Source organism: Rhinolophus hipposideros (assembly GCF_964194185.1).
Source record: "Rhinolophus hipposideros genome assembly, chromosome: 20".
Classification (NCBI taxonomy): domain Eukaryota; kingdom Metazoa; phylum Chordata; class Mammalia; order Chiroptera; family Rhinolophidae; genus Rhinolophus; species Rhinolophus hipposideros.
In genome coordinates, this window is record NC_138066.1 from 50,930,330 (window position 1) to 50,947,304 (window position 16,975).

General features: G+C 51.0%; 1 protein-coding gene across 1 annotated transcript in view; it reads right to left on the minus strand.

The window, feature by feature from the left end:
* Positions 1-16,318, minus strand: part of CYTH1 (cytohesin 1) — a 69,529-nt gene extending 53,211 nt beyond the window's left edge. The window contains exon 1 of the mRNA XM_081027532.1: positions 16,216-16,318. Coding sequence (XP_080883658.1) covers positions 16,216-16,237 — 22 coding nt within the window. The 5' untranslated portion in view covers positions 16,238-16,318. The remainder of the gene's footprint in view (positions 1-16,215) is intronic.
* Between the last annotated feature and the right edge of the window lie 657 nt (positions 16,319-16,975).

Sequence of the window (16,975 nt, forward strand, 5' to 3'; positions counted from 1 at the left end):
GATTTTTTTTCATTCAGTTTGTGACTGCTTCAAGTTTTATGTCACTTTTTTTTCAGGTAAATCCAGATTTTCTTTTTGATTGATGCAAAATAACATACTTAAACATTCTTTAGCCGGTTCGCATATCATACTTCCATTAAATAAAAGCTTTTTAAAAGACTTATTTTAAAACTAGTTACATACCACTTGTGCATACCATTCCTTATACCTCTATTACATTTTACATGTAATCTAACATTTTTACGGGGAGAAGAAAATCCCTGCCATACGACCCAGCTGATCCACTCGCAGGTGTTAACCTGGAGAAATGAACACACCCACACGACTTGTGAAGGACACACACAGCAGCTTTATTCACAATGGCCCAAACTGGAAACGACCTCCATTTCCATGACAGGTGGATAGCTAAGTAACACAGTTTATCCAGACAGGGGAAGGAGTGCCGCTCAGCAAGGAGGGGTGACCCACACGACAGCCCCGACGACGGTCTCACACGCTGCATGCAGACGGGGCCGGGCACAGAGAACGCACTGCAGTGTATGGCCCCGTCTGTGTAAAATTCTGGGGACACTGGCCGGGAACCTAGGGTGACACAAAGCACCTCAGCGGGGTACCTGCCGTGGGCTGGGCTGCAAGTGGACGTGAAGCCTCTTTGGGGGACAATGCCAGGGTTCTGCAGCGTGAATGTGATGGTTTTACTGGTGTACAAGTCAGTCAAATACAGCTCATCAAATTGTACACTGGATGGATACAGTTTATTCTATGCAAATTATACCTTCATAAAGTTAATTTTTAAAACCTACGAGGGGGAACCTGTCCAGTTTGTAGCAAACAGGTAAACAGGTATGAATGGACCTGCCACCACCACTGATGTTTAAACATCCCTGTTGGCATCTTAGAGGCTCCCCGGCCCTCGAGAGTGTCTGTTGTGGCCCTCGCTGCCGACTCCCCATGTACCTGCCACGTGTCGACCCCCCAACTGCTGTGCAGGGAGCACCTCAGTGGACCCTTCACAATGACCGAGACTCAGATCTGACTGTGTCATCACCCCGTTCTGTACCCTTGAGAAGACGGAGGATGTGTCCAAGGCCCAAAATGGCCAGAGTAAGAACTAAGGCTGCCTAATGCAAGATCTGTAACAGCACGTTCTGGAAAGCGTATTAAAAGGCAATGTTAGCAGTCAAGTGTGACTCCTTTCAACCAGGATGTCCCTGAACAGGCACTGTCCCCCTAGCCTGACAGGAAAGAATTTTAAAACCTCTTTTCAGAACTAAATCATGATTTATGTATACTCACTTTCAAAAGTCTTAAACACATTTTAGGGAAGACATCTATGAAAAGCCCATGTCGGTTGCAAGGTGACACACAAACGCTGAGAAGTTAGGAACACAGAGGTCAACTGCTGGCCAGTGTCCAACAAACATGGCAAAAACTAGACTACGATTACCCACAGGTGGAAAGCAGACAACGAGTTCTCACCTTCACCTAACTCTTAAGAAACCCTCATCTGAACTCGGCAGAAAAATAAAATGGATGAAACACACACTATCCAGAGAAACCAGCTCCTTCTCTTGGTTAAAGGTCAAAGTTCTTCCATCCAGAACAGAAGGTTCCTGTCTGGATTGCAGAAAGGGTCCAGCTCCTACGAAGGCATTCAAAACTATCTGCTGAACCAGTGACCAAAAACTGACCGGGGAAAGCAGCTGCTGTAACTTCCCCATCCTGACTCACACGACAGCAGGCAGGTCTTAGAACAGCCAAAGCTCACCTCACCAACAATGAGAAAAGAGAGGGAAAACATATTTAAAAGTTGTATCAAAAAGCTAAGTGATTAAAAACAATTCGGTGTTGGGAAGGGTAAATTAACAAACACCATCAGGAACTTGTTAATACCTTCCACTAGTGTGGAAGGTAAATGGATGGAACTCTCTGGAAAATTCAGCAGTGCACAGCAAGATTAAAAATAAAAAGTTGAACTCAATGACCCCCAGATTCCTCTTCCAGGAATCGACGTAAGAAAACAATCAGAAACGTGTGCAAAGTCTTGCCAGCAGTAATGTTACTGGGTTATCTGTTACAGGAACAAAGTGGAAACTTCTAAGTAACTGACAGCAGAGAACGTTTAATTAAATGGCGGTGCACCTGTGTCTGCTGCGTGTGGCAGACAGGCTGCTGCGGGCCCAGCACCCACACATCTTTCTGTCACATCTGGTTGGTCAAGGAGACCACACAGCACCACTTGCTGGCCCCCAGGGGAGGGGCCTGGCTGATCTGCTGCCGTGGAAGGTACCAGCCCTTGGTCCTTGGCTCCTCAGCTGCAGACCAACCCAATTCAAGCGTGGCCATCGTCTGGGCCCATCATGTCACAGCGGCGGGACGGCGGTGAGGCGGTGAGGGGAGGCTGCACTCCAGGGCTGAGCCCGTTGTCTGCTGTGCTACACCGTGTGCTGTGCTACACGTGTGCTGTGCTACACCGTGTGCTGTGCTACACGTGTGCTGTGCTACACGTGTGCTGTGCTACACCGTGTGCTGTGCTACACGGTTGATGAACCGTGTGGTTCTGACCCAGTGAGTTTCGCTACCTGCTTCCAGCCCCTGGGGAGCTGTGGAGAGGCGGCAGCCCTCCTTCCTCTCCCGTGAGGTCCCCTCCTCCTGCTGTCCTGTGACGACGGGCTCCTTCCCCGACAGATGCCACCAAAAAACTGGCCATGACAAAATTTAATGGCAAAGAAAAATACATGTGTTAAAAAAAACAAACAAAAAAAATCCTACAAAACATTCCACAAAATGACTGGAACTATTTTTTTATTTTTTTATTCTGAAATTGAACTGAATCCGTTCATTACGCCTACAATTTCCAAAACGTACTGGACAGGTGAACAGGTAGGAATAGGCACAGAAAAAAAGACTGAAAGGAAATTCCACCACAATGGCCACGGTGACGGCTCCGTGGGGCTTCACGACACCCTTCCCTCTCCTGCGCATGTGTTTGGAAGATTTTCATACTACTCATTGTTTCAAAGTTTGCCAAGTGCTAAAGTAAGAAGGACAGACACAACTGCAGCCAATCCTAGCACGCCACCTCAAGTGGCTTAATTTTCCGACGATCACCAACAGCCCCTGAGGAGAAGACTCCTGCCTGAGAAGACACCCCGGGCCAGGTGAGCGGGCCTCGCTTCTTCCGCAGGTCGGCCCGTGGCAGAGCAGTCCCAAGCGGGGATGGGGAAGGGGAAGAATCTTTTTGGTCATTTCCTATGCTGTACAGGTCACGGCTCGAAGATGGCACCTGTCCAGGGCTGCCTAGCAACAGAGTGACACAAGGGCAGGTGTCTTCTAAAAGGAACAAACACCAACTCTATAGACTCTTAGGGAAGCTGACAGGGGGACGTAGATAAACTTGGTAGTTATAATAGGAGTTATTAAAAATACAAACAAAGAAAACAAGCTCGGTTATTTCTTTGCTTCTTTGATGTGCTGAGTCTCTTCTTAAAAAAAATCCCTGCTTCCAAGCTCAAAAACCGTCTAAGGGGAATTCTGAATGGCCTAGAGCAAAACCACATCAATTAGGCGGTTACAGCTGGAGAAATGCATGTTACGCTCAGCCAGCCCTTCCTACCATCCTGAACACACAAATCCTCACACCGTCATTTCATACAATCAACACCGGAAATGAAGGGATGAAGGGAACCATCTCCGGCCAGGCCGACCAAGGCCAGGGCTGTGCAACGTGGCCCCCAGCAGGGCCGGTGAGAGGTTCCTGAGCTGGGCCTTCTACCACTGGGCTTCTCAAACTCAGGACCTTTGAAAATACGTGTATTCATGTATTTGTTTCTTCATTTGTTCGTTTTTTTCATTCGTTCGCTCTTTGTTCATTCTTGGATCCTAACCCCGGAGGATGCTGGGCCATCAGGTATGGCTAGAGTGGGACTTCAGAGTAAACTTCTTCTTAAAAAAAAGCTCACCCAGGTGATACAGCAGATCAGCCAGGTATGGGAGCCGGCTTTCTAATCCCAGTTTACTAGATTGCAGGCTTCAGACAAGTAGGTTAAACAAACCACTTCTGTACGTCCATCTGCCTGGGGCACCTGACTACTCCAACGACAAAAGGTACCCATCTGGGCCCGGAAAACACGCTTATTTTACAAATCTGCATGTATAAAAGCTAAACACTCGGGGACTACTTAATTCCCTTTTTGACCACTGCTGTTTTAACTCTAGCCTCATCCTAATAGCTGGGTTTTGCAGTTCAACAGAGAATGCAATGGCATTTTACTAGCTTAAAACACTTTTTTCCAAAGCAAACAAACATCCCACAACAGATCTTAAGATTTTTAAACCTAATTTAAAAAGTAACTCTACACAGATACCGAATAAGTCTGATGACATCAACTCCTGAAATCAATATTCATCCCAACTATAACCATTATTTAGTCACCATCATTTTTATTGCCAAGAAGACAGACTCTAATATTTATCTTTGCAACCTCCACACTCATCTGTAAAAACTGTAAGGTCTCCCTGCCCATCCCCCTTCCACTCTGCCTGCTCCCCAGGCCACAGTTTAGTTTTGGTTTCAGTGTTTGGTTTGAATCCTTATGAAGGTTATAGGGGTTTTTCTTTGCACATCCAATGTGAATTGATAAAATACCAATGTGAGCGGTTCCCACGTCCTGATTCCTGTAGCTGCATCTGTCCCCGCTCACAGGTAGCAATGCTGCAGTGAACGTCTCTGCACACCTGTGCTTCCCAGGCTTTTGGGTCCAGATGGTTCTGAGGTTCTGGTTTGGTCCAGGCTGCGGCTCTCCAAGCGTAACTAAGTCTCACAGGGACAGTTCCAGGCTGGAACTGGGGGATGTGGAACCTATTTTGGTGTGGAGATCAACTGACCTTGGAGATAACACAGAGAACCGAAACTGCTCCAACTTCCTGGAACCTATTAAAACCATTTTAAAAATCAAAAGGAACTTTTAACTCTAATGTTTTCTCCACCAATTGATTTTTTACTATGAGGATGTGTTGCTTTTGTAATGTTTTAAAAGTAGAAGTTTAAATTCCTCTTATCAGAATGCTATGTATACACATATTTATGTGTTTAAGAAAATGGGAGATTACAGCAATATCAGAAAAAGGAAAGAACAGTAGTGTTTAGCCAAAAACTCGGTTTTGTATCCCTGAAATGTATTCAGGGTAAAAATTAAATCAAAGGAGCATGTAACACAGAATTGTGAAAAAGTGACGGCACCTAGCCTGCTTCCTCCAACACGGAGCTGTCCGTCACGTGACATGAGGACAAAAGGCGGCCATCTGGGAAAATCATCACTGGACAGTATCCTGCCAGTATCTCCTTCTAGAATAATGGGCTCCTTCTCCCATCCAGCTCCCCTGTTCCGGGATGTTTCCACTGCCTAAAACCAGGAAAAATTCTCTTTACTATCAAAGCAAGTACCACATTCCTCAGAAACGGCAGCAACGAGGCGGACTTCCGACCGAAGACATTGTGTTCTAGTCATCTGATGACAAACAGGGTGCTGAGGACAGAAACAGGATGTGTGGGTCGCCGCCCTGCTGCTCTGCACACGCCTTCTCCTGCCTCTGAATGGGTAACGTTCTTCTAGAACCAGATATGCTGCACCAGACAAAGCCGGCGGGTTCTGTGAGCCTGAGCTTAGTATCCACATGGAATGTTTCCTCAGGAAGAGAGACGATGCACCAAACACTAAACTGTCCTGTGAGGACACAAACGTGCTCGGGACAAAAGCACAAGGTGCACACAGTCAGCAGAACACCAGCCGGCCTGGGAAGATGTCCACATCCTGACCCCAAGGACGCGTGGGTCTGTTCAACCCCATGGCGGAGGCAGCAGGTGCGGGTGGAACTGAAGTTGTCCTGACCTAGAGATGGGCAATCACCCTGGACTGTCCCATGCGCCCGGCGTCCCCACAGGGTCCTTCCACTCCGAACGGGAGGCAGGAGTGTCCACGTCAGAGAAAGAGACGTGAGGCATCCAAGATGGAAGGGCGCCACGAGCCCAGGGGTGTGGTGGCCTCGGGGTGGGGGAAGACATAAGGACACAGATTCTCCGCAGAGCCTCCGAGGGGGCCGGCCCTGCCGACACCTTGATTTTAGCTGTGAGACCCATTCCTGACTGGCGACCCCCAGAACAGTAAAGACGTCCGCTGTGCTGTTGAAGCCCTGAATGTGTGGCAGTCACAGCAGCGGAGAGGAGCACAGGCACCCCAAAAAAGAGCCCGCGTCAAAGTGCCATTCTAACAAGAGGTCCGGGTGCCCGATGAGTTTGTTCATCACGAAAACAACCAATGACCACTTTTTAATTATTTTTAAGACCCATACATTTGTCAAATACCCCCCAGAATAAAGCAGACACACCACACAGCACCTCACTGCAGGCTGTATTAGTCCCTTAACAGACTTCTTTGCCATCACCTGTCAGGAACAGAATAAGCCTACCTGTCATCTAATGTCCCTTTTAACATTTGTACTGAAATCTCTGCATCACGGAACGTGTCCCCATGACCCTCCCTCAAGTCAACGGTGAGGGACTTCCTAACCGGTTAGTACCACAACCAGCTGCAGCAAAAACCAAGCCCCCAAATAAACCACAAAACACCAGACTGAAATGGGACATCAAACCATGAGGCAAGAGGGCTAAATCCCAATTTCAACTGCAACTCAGCAGCTGACAGGAGCGACCCCAATGACCTCAGTTTCCCCATCAGAAGCAGACGGGGGCGTGGGGGGGGGGGAGTACGGGTTTAACAAAAGTCATTCACAAACTCAGAGCCCGCGGGGTCAGGGCCACCTGCAGTCCTCTGGGCTTCCTCTGATGACAAGGACGAAGACCCCTTCCCTTGTGAGCTCCCATCTGAGCTGCAGAAACCAGCTGTAGCAGTTAGTGCTAAGGGGAGCCCAGCAGGGTGGGGGGCAGGTGAGGAGAGGGGCGCCCCGGTGGCTTAAAGAGTTGGGCGATCTGGGTAAGGCCCCCTGGGAGAGGGGGAATTGGAGCAAAAGCGGGTGAGGGATTAACCATGAGAGGGAGGTCTGGGGGGGCGGGCGTGCCTGGGGGGGGTGGGGGGGCTGCAGCACCAGGGCCTCACAGGAACCCTCCTGTGCGCACACAGCCAGCGAGGGGTTCCTTCTGCAGTTAGAACAGTGCAGGCTGGAACCCCATTCCTACGGGGAGACTGTAAGTGCCGACAACAAACTTTCCATTCCAGTCCCAGGACGCTCTTCAGAATTTCGCTTCCTCCATGTTTTTTTTTTTTTGTTGTTGTTGTTGTTGGTTTTTTAATTAATTAGATTTATTGGGGTGACAATTGTTAGTAAAGTTACACAGATTTCAGGTGTACAATTCTGTACTACATCATCTATAAATCCCATTGTGTGTTCACCACCCAGAGTCAGTTCTCCTTCCATCACCGTATACTTGATCGCTTCCTCCATGTTTTGTCCGGACACACGGGGAAACCGCTGAAGTCTTTGTCAGAGTTACTGAACAGGCTGAAGAGGTCACGCCCTCCACAATCAGGACATGTCACCATGGAGAACGAGCCTGACTTGACAGGCCACCACGTCAGCCGGGAGGGCTTCAACTCCAAACGCAGGGCCCAGGGCACTGAGAAGCGGCTCCAAGGCCACTGCACGTCCTCAGGTCTCCCTGACACAGAGTCGGGTGGGGGCCGCAGGTGGTGAACACCAGGAGGCTGTCCCAGCTCCCTGCGGGTCCTGAACCCGTCCTCTTGCAGGTGCTGCCACAGCGGGGCTGAGAGCAGCCCAGCGACCAAAGCCTGGTGTTAAAACCTCCTTCGAACACAGTAATAAATCGGCATTCTCCCTCACCAGGAATGAATTTAGGCCCCAAAGTCTGTTTCTGAACCCACAAAGCTGAAATCTCGTCTCAGAATCCTCAGTGACCCCACAGGGGACAGTGTCCTGATGAGGCCACGTTCAACACCCAGCCTCTCCTGACCGGAGACAAGGCTGCAAAGTCAGAGCCTGAGCAGGAAGATGCTGCAAGACACTCATTCCCCTGAGGAAAGACGACTCTTCCCCAGCGTTCTCTGCTTCTCTGGGGAGTCCCTTCTTTCACTAGCCTCTTATACGTCGTCACAAAGGCTGAAAAGGCAAGGTGTGACGTGAAAGGTCCATGTGATGCCCACAGGCAGCCCTCAGCACGGGCTGACGAGAGGCAGGGTTTCTAACATCAACCTCTACCTGCTTACCTGCATTTCTCCTACAAACCCTGGTCGCCCAACCACAAAATGTGTCTGGCTCCAGGGGGTCACCAAAGGCCAGGCAGACGTGTAAGTCCTGCTGTCCCAACCCCAGCTGACCAGATGCCAGGGGAGGAAAGGTCCACGTCTCGACCAGTACTGCCCGACAGAAGAAGGGCGAGGAGCTGGCTTTACGGCAGCGCCCTGCAGACTCTCAAGTCACAACCCTAAGATTAACACCTGGCGCTTTCCATACAAACCTATTTAATACCCCGTAACATAGGTTAACCAGAAAACTACTTTAACTCTACCAAGACATGGTAGCCCGAGACCGTTCCAACTCTACCAAGACTGTACCCCAATTCAGGAGAACAACAAAGTTATAAAAAGTACATCAAGTACAGAAAAGTATAGGACACGGGGCGGGGGAACAATGGGATAAGAACGAGCAGAAGTGATTGGAGCGTGGGCGCCGCAGCCCGAGGAATCTGGTCCCCCTGCCCGCTCCCCTGCCAAGCAGCCAGGTCACTTTACACAAATACGTCTCACATGTCGAGTTCCTCACCCGTGAGCGGGCATGCTGTGTCTCCCCTACAGCGTTCCTGTGAGGACCAAATGAGAACAGATGAAAACCGCTCAGCAGGGCGCTCAGTGCCCAGCCAGCAGTTCACCCCACGGCAGGAGCAGCGGTGGGAACCCTGCTCTGGCCGGCCAGCCCATCTGATCCCATAGTCGGGCTGTTTACGTAAAAGTGTCTCTTCCCTGAAACTCTGAGAACTGGCATTCTCCAGGTCCCCACAGCACCTCTGTCCACCTCCAGCAGGGACTCTGCTGTGTATTCTTGAACATTTTCAACTTGTCAATCCCCCTACACTGTGAGCTTCTTGAAAGCAGGGCCTGCATTTTAAAACTCTTACAGCCCCAGAATCAAGCAAACACCCAGACACAAAAAGAAGATAATGAAAAGAAGGTTGAATAGACAGACGGATTTTATATGTGGGAAACAATTTAGACAGAAAGAAACTGAAAGGGATCGAATGTTTTTTTCAGGCTGAATAACTGGGGTGATACGTAAATGGTGATAAAAGTTTTTAAAAACCAGGAGAGTCTGGAGGGAAGACCAGAATGGAGGGGGCAGGATGCCTGCAGACAGCTCAATCTGAGATGAGGACGCAGTCAAGTACCCAAAGGAAATGCCCAGCAGGCAGCAGAAAGTCAAGAACACAGCTAATTCCAGTTCCGAGGGCTGTGGGGAGCTGTACTTCAGGGAAGCAGAGAACACGAGACACAGGAACTTGAGCTCACAGCTTGTGGAAACGCATGCAGCCGGGCAGCTGTTGTGCACAGAGGCCCAGACAGACCCGGGGAAACAGGAGCGGGCCCCCTGGATTTACAGCACAGCCGACGGGTACTGTAACTCAAGGCTGGTTCAGTGGGGCTTTCAAATGTCTATAAAAAAGGGTCTACAGACAGTCTTCAGTGTCCCCAGCTTACAAACAAGTCTCTCGTCTCATCGTCTTCTAGCTGCTCCCTCTCTGCCCATTTTCGGTCTAGTTCCCTGGAAGATTAAGGCGTGGATTGGCCTGCAGTCTCCTTTCCGGGCCTCTTTCTCTGCCCAGCTTCCCCTCCGTGGTGGCCTGCCCAAGATGATGCCCTGGGCCTGCTCCTCCATCAGCCATGACAGCACCCCTCACCAGCTGCCACCTCCACTCCCGTGTGAGAACTTCTGGAGTTCCAGTTCCAAACTCAAAAGCCTAATGAACCTCTCCCGGTCCACGGTCTGTAAGTCCCTCAAAACTCCACTCAGTGTGTCCGAAGCCGAGTTCCTGTGCCCAACGCCTGACGCTCTGGGAACCCTCCAAGCCGTGACCCTGAGACCAACCTCCGGAAGCCTGCTTCCTTTATCTCCCTTCAATGCTACGCCCCTCTGGAACCCTGGTACCAAATCCTACGGATTTCAGGTCCTTCACCCACCTGGCAGGTCCTCTGTCCTTTCTCCCACTCCTACTGCCTTGAGGCAGGCCCCCACCATAACCTCACCTGCGCGGCGGCAACAGCCCCGGTGGCTCTCCCTACTGCGCACCTGAACTACACAGTCAGAAGCATGTTTCTAAAATGCAAAATAATCACCGTGGCCCAGAGAATCAAGTCCCTGCCAACACACGGAAGTCTCTGGGGCTTTGTGCCCGCCTCCTACAGCCCTGCCTCTGGCCTCCTGCCTCCACCTCCCCGGCCACACAGAACCACTCAGCCCACGGCCTGATCCCAGGGCCCCGTTACTCCATACCCCTGGCCTCTGGTCCTTCTCTCGCCTGAAATTATTTCTGTGCCATATTCCCCTCGGTAGCACCAGCTCCTTTTCTTAAGGTCACAGCTCTTCTGTGACCTTTCCGCTGCCCAACCCAGTTCCACCCCAACTCCAGGTAGGACTGCTCTCCTCTGTTATACCTGAGATTTCGTGTACAACCTGCCACGTCCACTCTCCTGGGCTCAAAGCATCCGTGGCAGCAGGAGCCGTGTGATGGGGAGTGGCTGCTAAAACGGCCGACAAACTGCTCACAGAACCCAAACCTGTGACAGCAGTACTACTGGAGGGGCAGTATTTACATTTTTATATTCTTTTTATGTATGTATGTATGTATGTATGTATGTATGCATGTATTTTTAATGTATTGGGGTGACAATTGTTAGTGAATCTTTTTCTTTTTAAGGAGGGCACAGCTCACAGTGGCCCGTGCAGGGATGGAACCTTGCTATTACTAGCACCACCCTCTAACCAACTGCGCTAACCAGCCACCCCCAGGCCAGTTTTTTTTAAATAGCAGGAAACCGACTGTATCATTCACATCCAACATTAGTAATTACAATATGGACTGTGATAAAGGCAGATAAAGGTATGCTTCTGAAACAGAAAACCAAAAAAAAAAAAAAAAAAAAAAGTGGAAAACATGAAAAGACTCACACTGCAAGGTAATATCCTGACCCCTACTAAAGGAGTCAGGTGTCACAGAAAGCAGCTAAGACCCATGTCACTATCGCCAAAGCAGAAAGACAGTATGACACTGGCTGAGATAACGAGGGACAGAAATCGCCAGCAGCCCGTCAACCTATATTGCATTGTCGCAGAGAGGAGCAAACCAGTGTTAGCAGCACTTTCAGAGGCTGTGCTGTTCACTTCTTGAACATTTCTAAATAATCTTCCACCTCCTCCATGCCTCTATTATTGCAACTGAAACTAAGCAACAATCATTAGAGACACTCAGGAAGCCGTGTGGCAACTGCAACAAATGGACAGGTTGGGGGGTGGGGGGAAGCAGGAAAGGGCGGAGAGGCCCTCAGGAGAGCAGACTCCGCCTCACCTGGGTCTCCTCCCTCCTCCCCCACGGACTGACCTACATGTTTGTTCTCACCCTTGAACCCAGAAGGCATTCCTCGGGTTCTCACCATAGAGCCACCTGACCTTGAATGCAAGAAATATACCAGAAAAAGACCTAGTGGGCAACACTGTTTTGATGAATATCGGGGACATTTAGAAAGGAGCAGGAGCAGGCCTTCAGACCCCACAGACTGAACTAGTTATCTTTACAACCCAGACAGATAGGAGCTACTTAACTCAGGATTTCTACTCTAAAAGAAACGTTTTATATGTAACCAGAAGACAATACATGGCTGGAGAGATCTTCAATCTTTAACAGAAAAATTCAGGCAAGGTAAATAAGTGACTACTACAATTGGTCAAAAGCTGACCCAAACCTCAGAATGAATATGTATGTTTCTCCATTCTTAAAATACCAGAGAGAAAAACATAAATCACTTGATTAGATAAAGCCCATAAAAAAAAAGGTTAATCTCAGTTAAGTAAATTAAGAAACCATCATCCCACTTGAATAGCCAGGTCATAATAACACCAATAAGCAAAAAAAAAAAAAAAAAAAAAAAAAAAAAAAAAAGTTTTCAACCTCGCTAGTCATCAACAGATTTTATGAAGTACCATTTTGTAACCACTAAATTGGTTAAAAAAAAAAAAAAAAAAGCTTTCAAATGCTAATCCTCACCAATGACACATTTGCAATGATGATGGAACATGTACCCCCATACATCGCTAAGAATAGGGTACACTGGAAAGCAAACTGGCACCATGCATCAAGAATTCTACAACTGTTTATACCCTCCAGCAAGTTAATGTCACCCCTGGAAATCTACCTTAAAGACCACAAAATACGTAAGTATGGTAACCTTATATGTTCCAGATTTTCTAAGAAAGCCGAGTTCACGTAATTGTATTCTTTTCAATAAAGGCAAATCATTACGTGTATAATTAAATTTGAGAACAATGAGAGTCATCAATATGACAGAAACACAAAGAAAGTTAGTTTGGCCCAGGGTCAAACAGATACAGAAAAGTGTTCCTGTTTCCGGTTGGGGTGGAGAGTTGAAGACAAGAACTCAAGGTCCCTGAATATCAACTTTTGCCACATGGAACCTGGTTCAACCTATCATGCCCTCAACAGTTGCTGAGCTGCTTCTGTTGGGTTCCAGGCCCCACGCTCGTTCTGAAGGCACAGACTCAGTGAACCAGCAAATGTCCCCTGAGCACAGGGGCCCCCACCCACCATCCCACCGCAGTGCCCATGCACGCCCCTGCCCACACCTGTTTGTCCTCCGCTGGCGGACCCGTTTGCCCCTTCCCCGGGGGATCACATCTCCACTCCTCACAGAAGCTTCTTTCTGAAAGGCCAATTCTCCCTCGCCGCCGAACAGGGATAGGTCTGAAGCTAACAAAAAGCGAGAGGAGTCGAAGCTGAGCTTGAGAAGTAAAGGCCTTGACCGGTACCGTGACTTCGACAATTTTAAGAATCATGTTCAGAAATTGGATTATTTTGTCATCGCTGTGGTACATCCACGATTTGCAGTGTTACTACTGGATGACCCTGCCAGTCTCTACCTCCTCACAACCGGTCCTGAGAGAGGATGACACGGCACCCTCGACAGCAGCTTTCCTGGCATCAGAAGCAACGCAACCTACGGACCCTCCAAAAAGGCACATTCACAACAACTTTCACGTACAACTTCCAAGGGCTCCATTAAGAGGCAGGAGCCATTAAGAGGCAGACTGCAGGTTCAAAATCTCTGCTCAAGTTCAGAAGTCACCAAGAGGAACAGAGTTACAGCCTTTTCTTAGGCAGGATATCCTATGATGGCAAAAGACCTCTTCCTTTTGCAAGTGAGAGCGGTGAAGCCCAGGAAGTACAGTGATCTCACAAGGAGGTAATGTGACCCTTAAAAAAAACCCTCCCAATTATTTCAGTGTTTAGGAAGAAACTGAGGGAGATAAAGACCAATCAGCCAAAGGCAATATGAACATCTTTTTTAAAATGTCAATTGAACCTTTAGAAAATCACTAAATCCACATTTTTTTCAAAGAAACATAAGCTTTAAGTGACTATGTGACTCTTCCCCCACCGCCCCACGCCTTCATAGCACAGCACACTATTCTACCTGTGTAGTTGAAACCAGGTCGCACCTGTCTAGTGAGCTAAGAACCTCAGTGTAAACAACCAGCTATTACAGGGGCGTCTACAGCAGGAAGGGCTTCCGAACTCAGGGGTGCAGTTCCTGGGGCTACACAGAACAAAGGGCATGCAGTGGAGTTTTCTGGTGCGTTTCTGAAATTTTCTTTAATTGAACAGGAAAACTCTAAAACTCACTGTCGTCGCCTCTTTCTTCAGCATATTGTGAGTTATGGTCTAAAGAGTTTTTTAATGCAACAGTGGCAGCTAGGAAATCAGAACCCATCTCCCCAGACACACTATGTTAAAAACAGTGGTTGCGGCCCAGCTGACTCTTGAAACCATGGAGGTTCTGAAGGAGCCTGTGAACAGGGCATTTTAGGTGCTTCCTGAGTCCTTAGCAGACAGTTTCTTTTTGAAATATGGAATCTGAGTCACTGTTGTATCTCTCAAAGTAAATTCTCTGTAAAACTTATGAGGGAAATGGGCAGTTCTGGAAACTGAGGCCAACCTTAAAGAACTCAGAATCTCATTCTTCATATGAGCACCTTAAACCAGCAGGTACTTTTTGTGTGGCGAACCTGTGGGTGGGGGATCCTCCTTAAATCCACCTTTCCGGTTCTCCAAAATACAAAGAAGTTGACTTTTTTAAATGTATCAAACAGAAGAATAACCCTTTTCCCCATCTTTATGTGTGGTCAGCAGAACAAGGACCCCCAAACATGTCCCTGTCCTGGTCCGCAGGACCTGGGAATGTGTCACTCTATGTGGCAAAGGCAGACTGTCATTGCAGAATCCAGTTGCGGACCCTTACACTGATTATCCAGGTGGGTCCCATGGCATCACAAGGGTCCTTAGAAGGGGCAGAGGTCAGCGAGAAATGAGAAGATGTTACCCACTGGCTATGAAGATGGAGGGGCCTCGAGAAGCTGCAAAAGGCAATGAAACAGATGTTCCCCTAAAACCTTTCTGAACGCATCCCAGCCCCGCACACACCTTGACTTTAGCCCGGTGAGGCCAAATTTGGACTTCAACATAATCCATTTTGGGCCGCCACGTTCATGCTTGTCTGTTACAGCAACACCATAGGAAAGGCATACACCCTGCTTCTATTTTACCCCCTTCCAAGTACGAATTCATGTCATGCCTGGTGGCAAAGAAATCACTGTACTAAAAGCAACCAGACCAACAGCGTCCTGCCTCGCCTGGCAGGTAAGACCAGAAGAGGGCAAGAAGAAAGCCCGGCAGGACACTGGGATCTGAGAGAAATTAAATGTCAAGAGAAGGCAGAGAAGACAGCAGACAAAATGGAATGAGGTTTCTCATGGACAGAATCCTGTGGAACCTGCCGTGGGTGATTTCTTTTTTTCCAATCACACACACACACACACAAAGCACACACGGCTTTTACTTGAAAGGTAACCAGGGGACATCTGATGGGCACCCCTCCCAAACGTGCTCTGGACTTCAGGCTGTGAATGAGTCCTGAGAGCAGCTGTGCGGGTCCCGTCTGGGGCTCAGGGTCAAGTTGCAGGCCAGAAACCCACCTCTTCGGGCCGGTCCACGGTTTCTCAATGACTTACTTACAAACAAGCAGGAGACCTACATCAACCTGCGTTAGTCACTAAACCAGGACTGGGTTCCCTTTAGCTGCCTAAGCATTTTAAACTCTGCTCTATCTGTCCTCTGCTACCAAACCACAAAAATTCGCCATTTGTTCCATTTGCCATCCTTTCTCAAATTCCTCACGAATAAAATGTTCATAAGTTGACTACAGCATTTGAAATAATCTTTGGCAACGCCTGCCGTTTCCAGCTATTTGCAGGGGGACAACCCTCGCTGTTGGCCCACAGACTTGACGGTAAGGCTGGCTGAAGGAAAACCGGGAACTGTTAGCGTTTGTCAAGTTTCCGCCACGCGTGGGGTGCGATTCCTCCGCCGTGTCTGCGCGCACAGACGGAGGCGCAAACGCGGCTCCGCGTCCCAGCACCTGCGCGCTCCGCAGACGGGTGTCCGGACCAGCAGCCCGCGTCCCACGCAGCAGTGACGAGCCGGGACCCCGCGGGCGACCGTGGCCCCGGGGAACCTGGCGGCAGGAACCCCCGGGGGAAGCCTGTCCACTTCGGAGGGATTTGCTGTTTTGTCACTTTGGTTTCAGACAAAGACGTGGACCGGGCACACAACTTGCGAGAAAAGGGCCGGGAACTCCCAGGACGCAGACGGAGGCGCGGAGGAACCTGAGCGTCCGCGGGGCCCCCCAGGCCCGCGTCGGTGACAGCGGCCGGCACGCCCGCTCCCTGCCCCGGAGACCAGGCACCGCGACCTCCGGCCCCCGCCCCGCCGAGGCTGCCGCCCGGTGCTCCCCCGGGCTCGCGCCCCACCCGTGTTCCCGGGAAGCGCGAGGCGCCGCCGGGCGCCCGGCCGGGAAGAGAGGGAGCAGAGGAGGGAGCGTCTCCCCGCGGGGCCGCACTGACCGTAGCTGTCGTCCTCCTCCATCGCGCCGCCGCCGCCGCCGCCGCCCACGCCGGGCTCGCGCTCCCTCGCGTCCCGCCGCGCCGGCCCCCGCGCCCCAGCAGTGCTCGGAGCCCCGCCCCCGGCCCCGCGCCTTCCGCGGGGCGCCCCGCCCGCCACGGCCCGCGTCCGCACCCCCCGGCCCGCGGCCGCCTCCCGGCCCGCGCCTGCGCACGAGCGCCCCGGCCCCGCCCCTGGGCCCAGGGCCCCGCCCGCGCCGCACTCCCTGCACCCCCCTCCGCGCCCCGGCCCGCGCCTGCGCACGCGTGCCCGCCCGGGCCCCGCCCCCCGCCCGAGCCCCGCCCCCGCCCGAGCCCCGCCCCCGCGCCCCGGCGGGCCTGGCAGGTTTCGGGTTTCACGCGGGCGGGCGGGTCCCGCGCGGGCGGCGCCGCGGCGCGCGGAGGCCCAAGGTCGGCCCGGCGCTGAAGGGCAGGCTGGTCCTCGCCGGCGTCGGCCGCGCGGGCCAGGCCCCCCAGCCTGCGGGGAGACCGGCTCGAGGGCCGCAGGCTGCGGGACACTGGGAGCCCCTTCTGCCTGCGGTCGGAGCAGCGCGGTGGGTGGCCCGAGTCCACCGCCGCGCTATTGCCTCCCGTTGTCCCCCTCGTTTCCCCGGGTCGCGTTTCAGAGGCGGCTCCTCCTCTCCCGGCGTCGCAGGAGCGCGGGGGCCCTGGTCCCAGCCCCTCTCTAACGGCACGTTTCCAGACCCCCTGCAGGGCTTCCTGG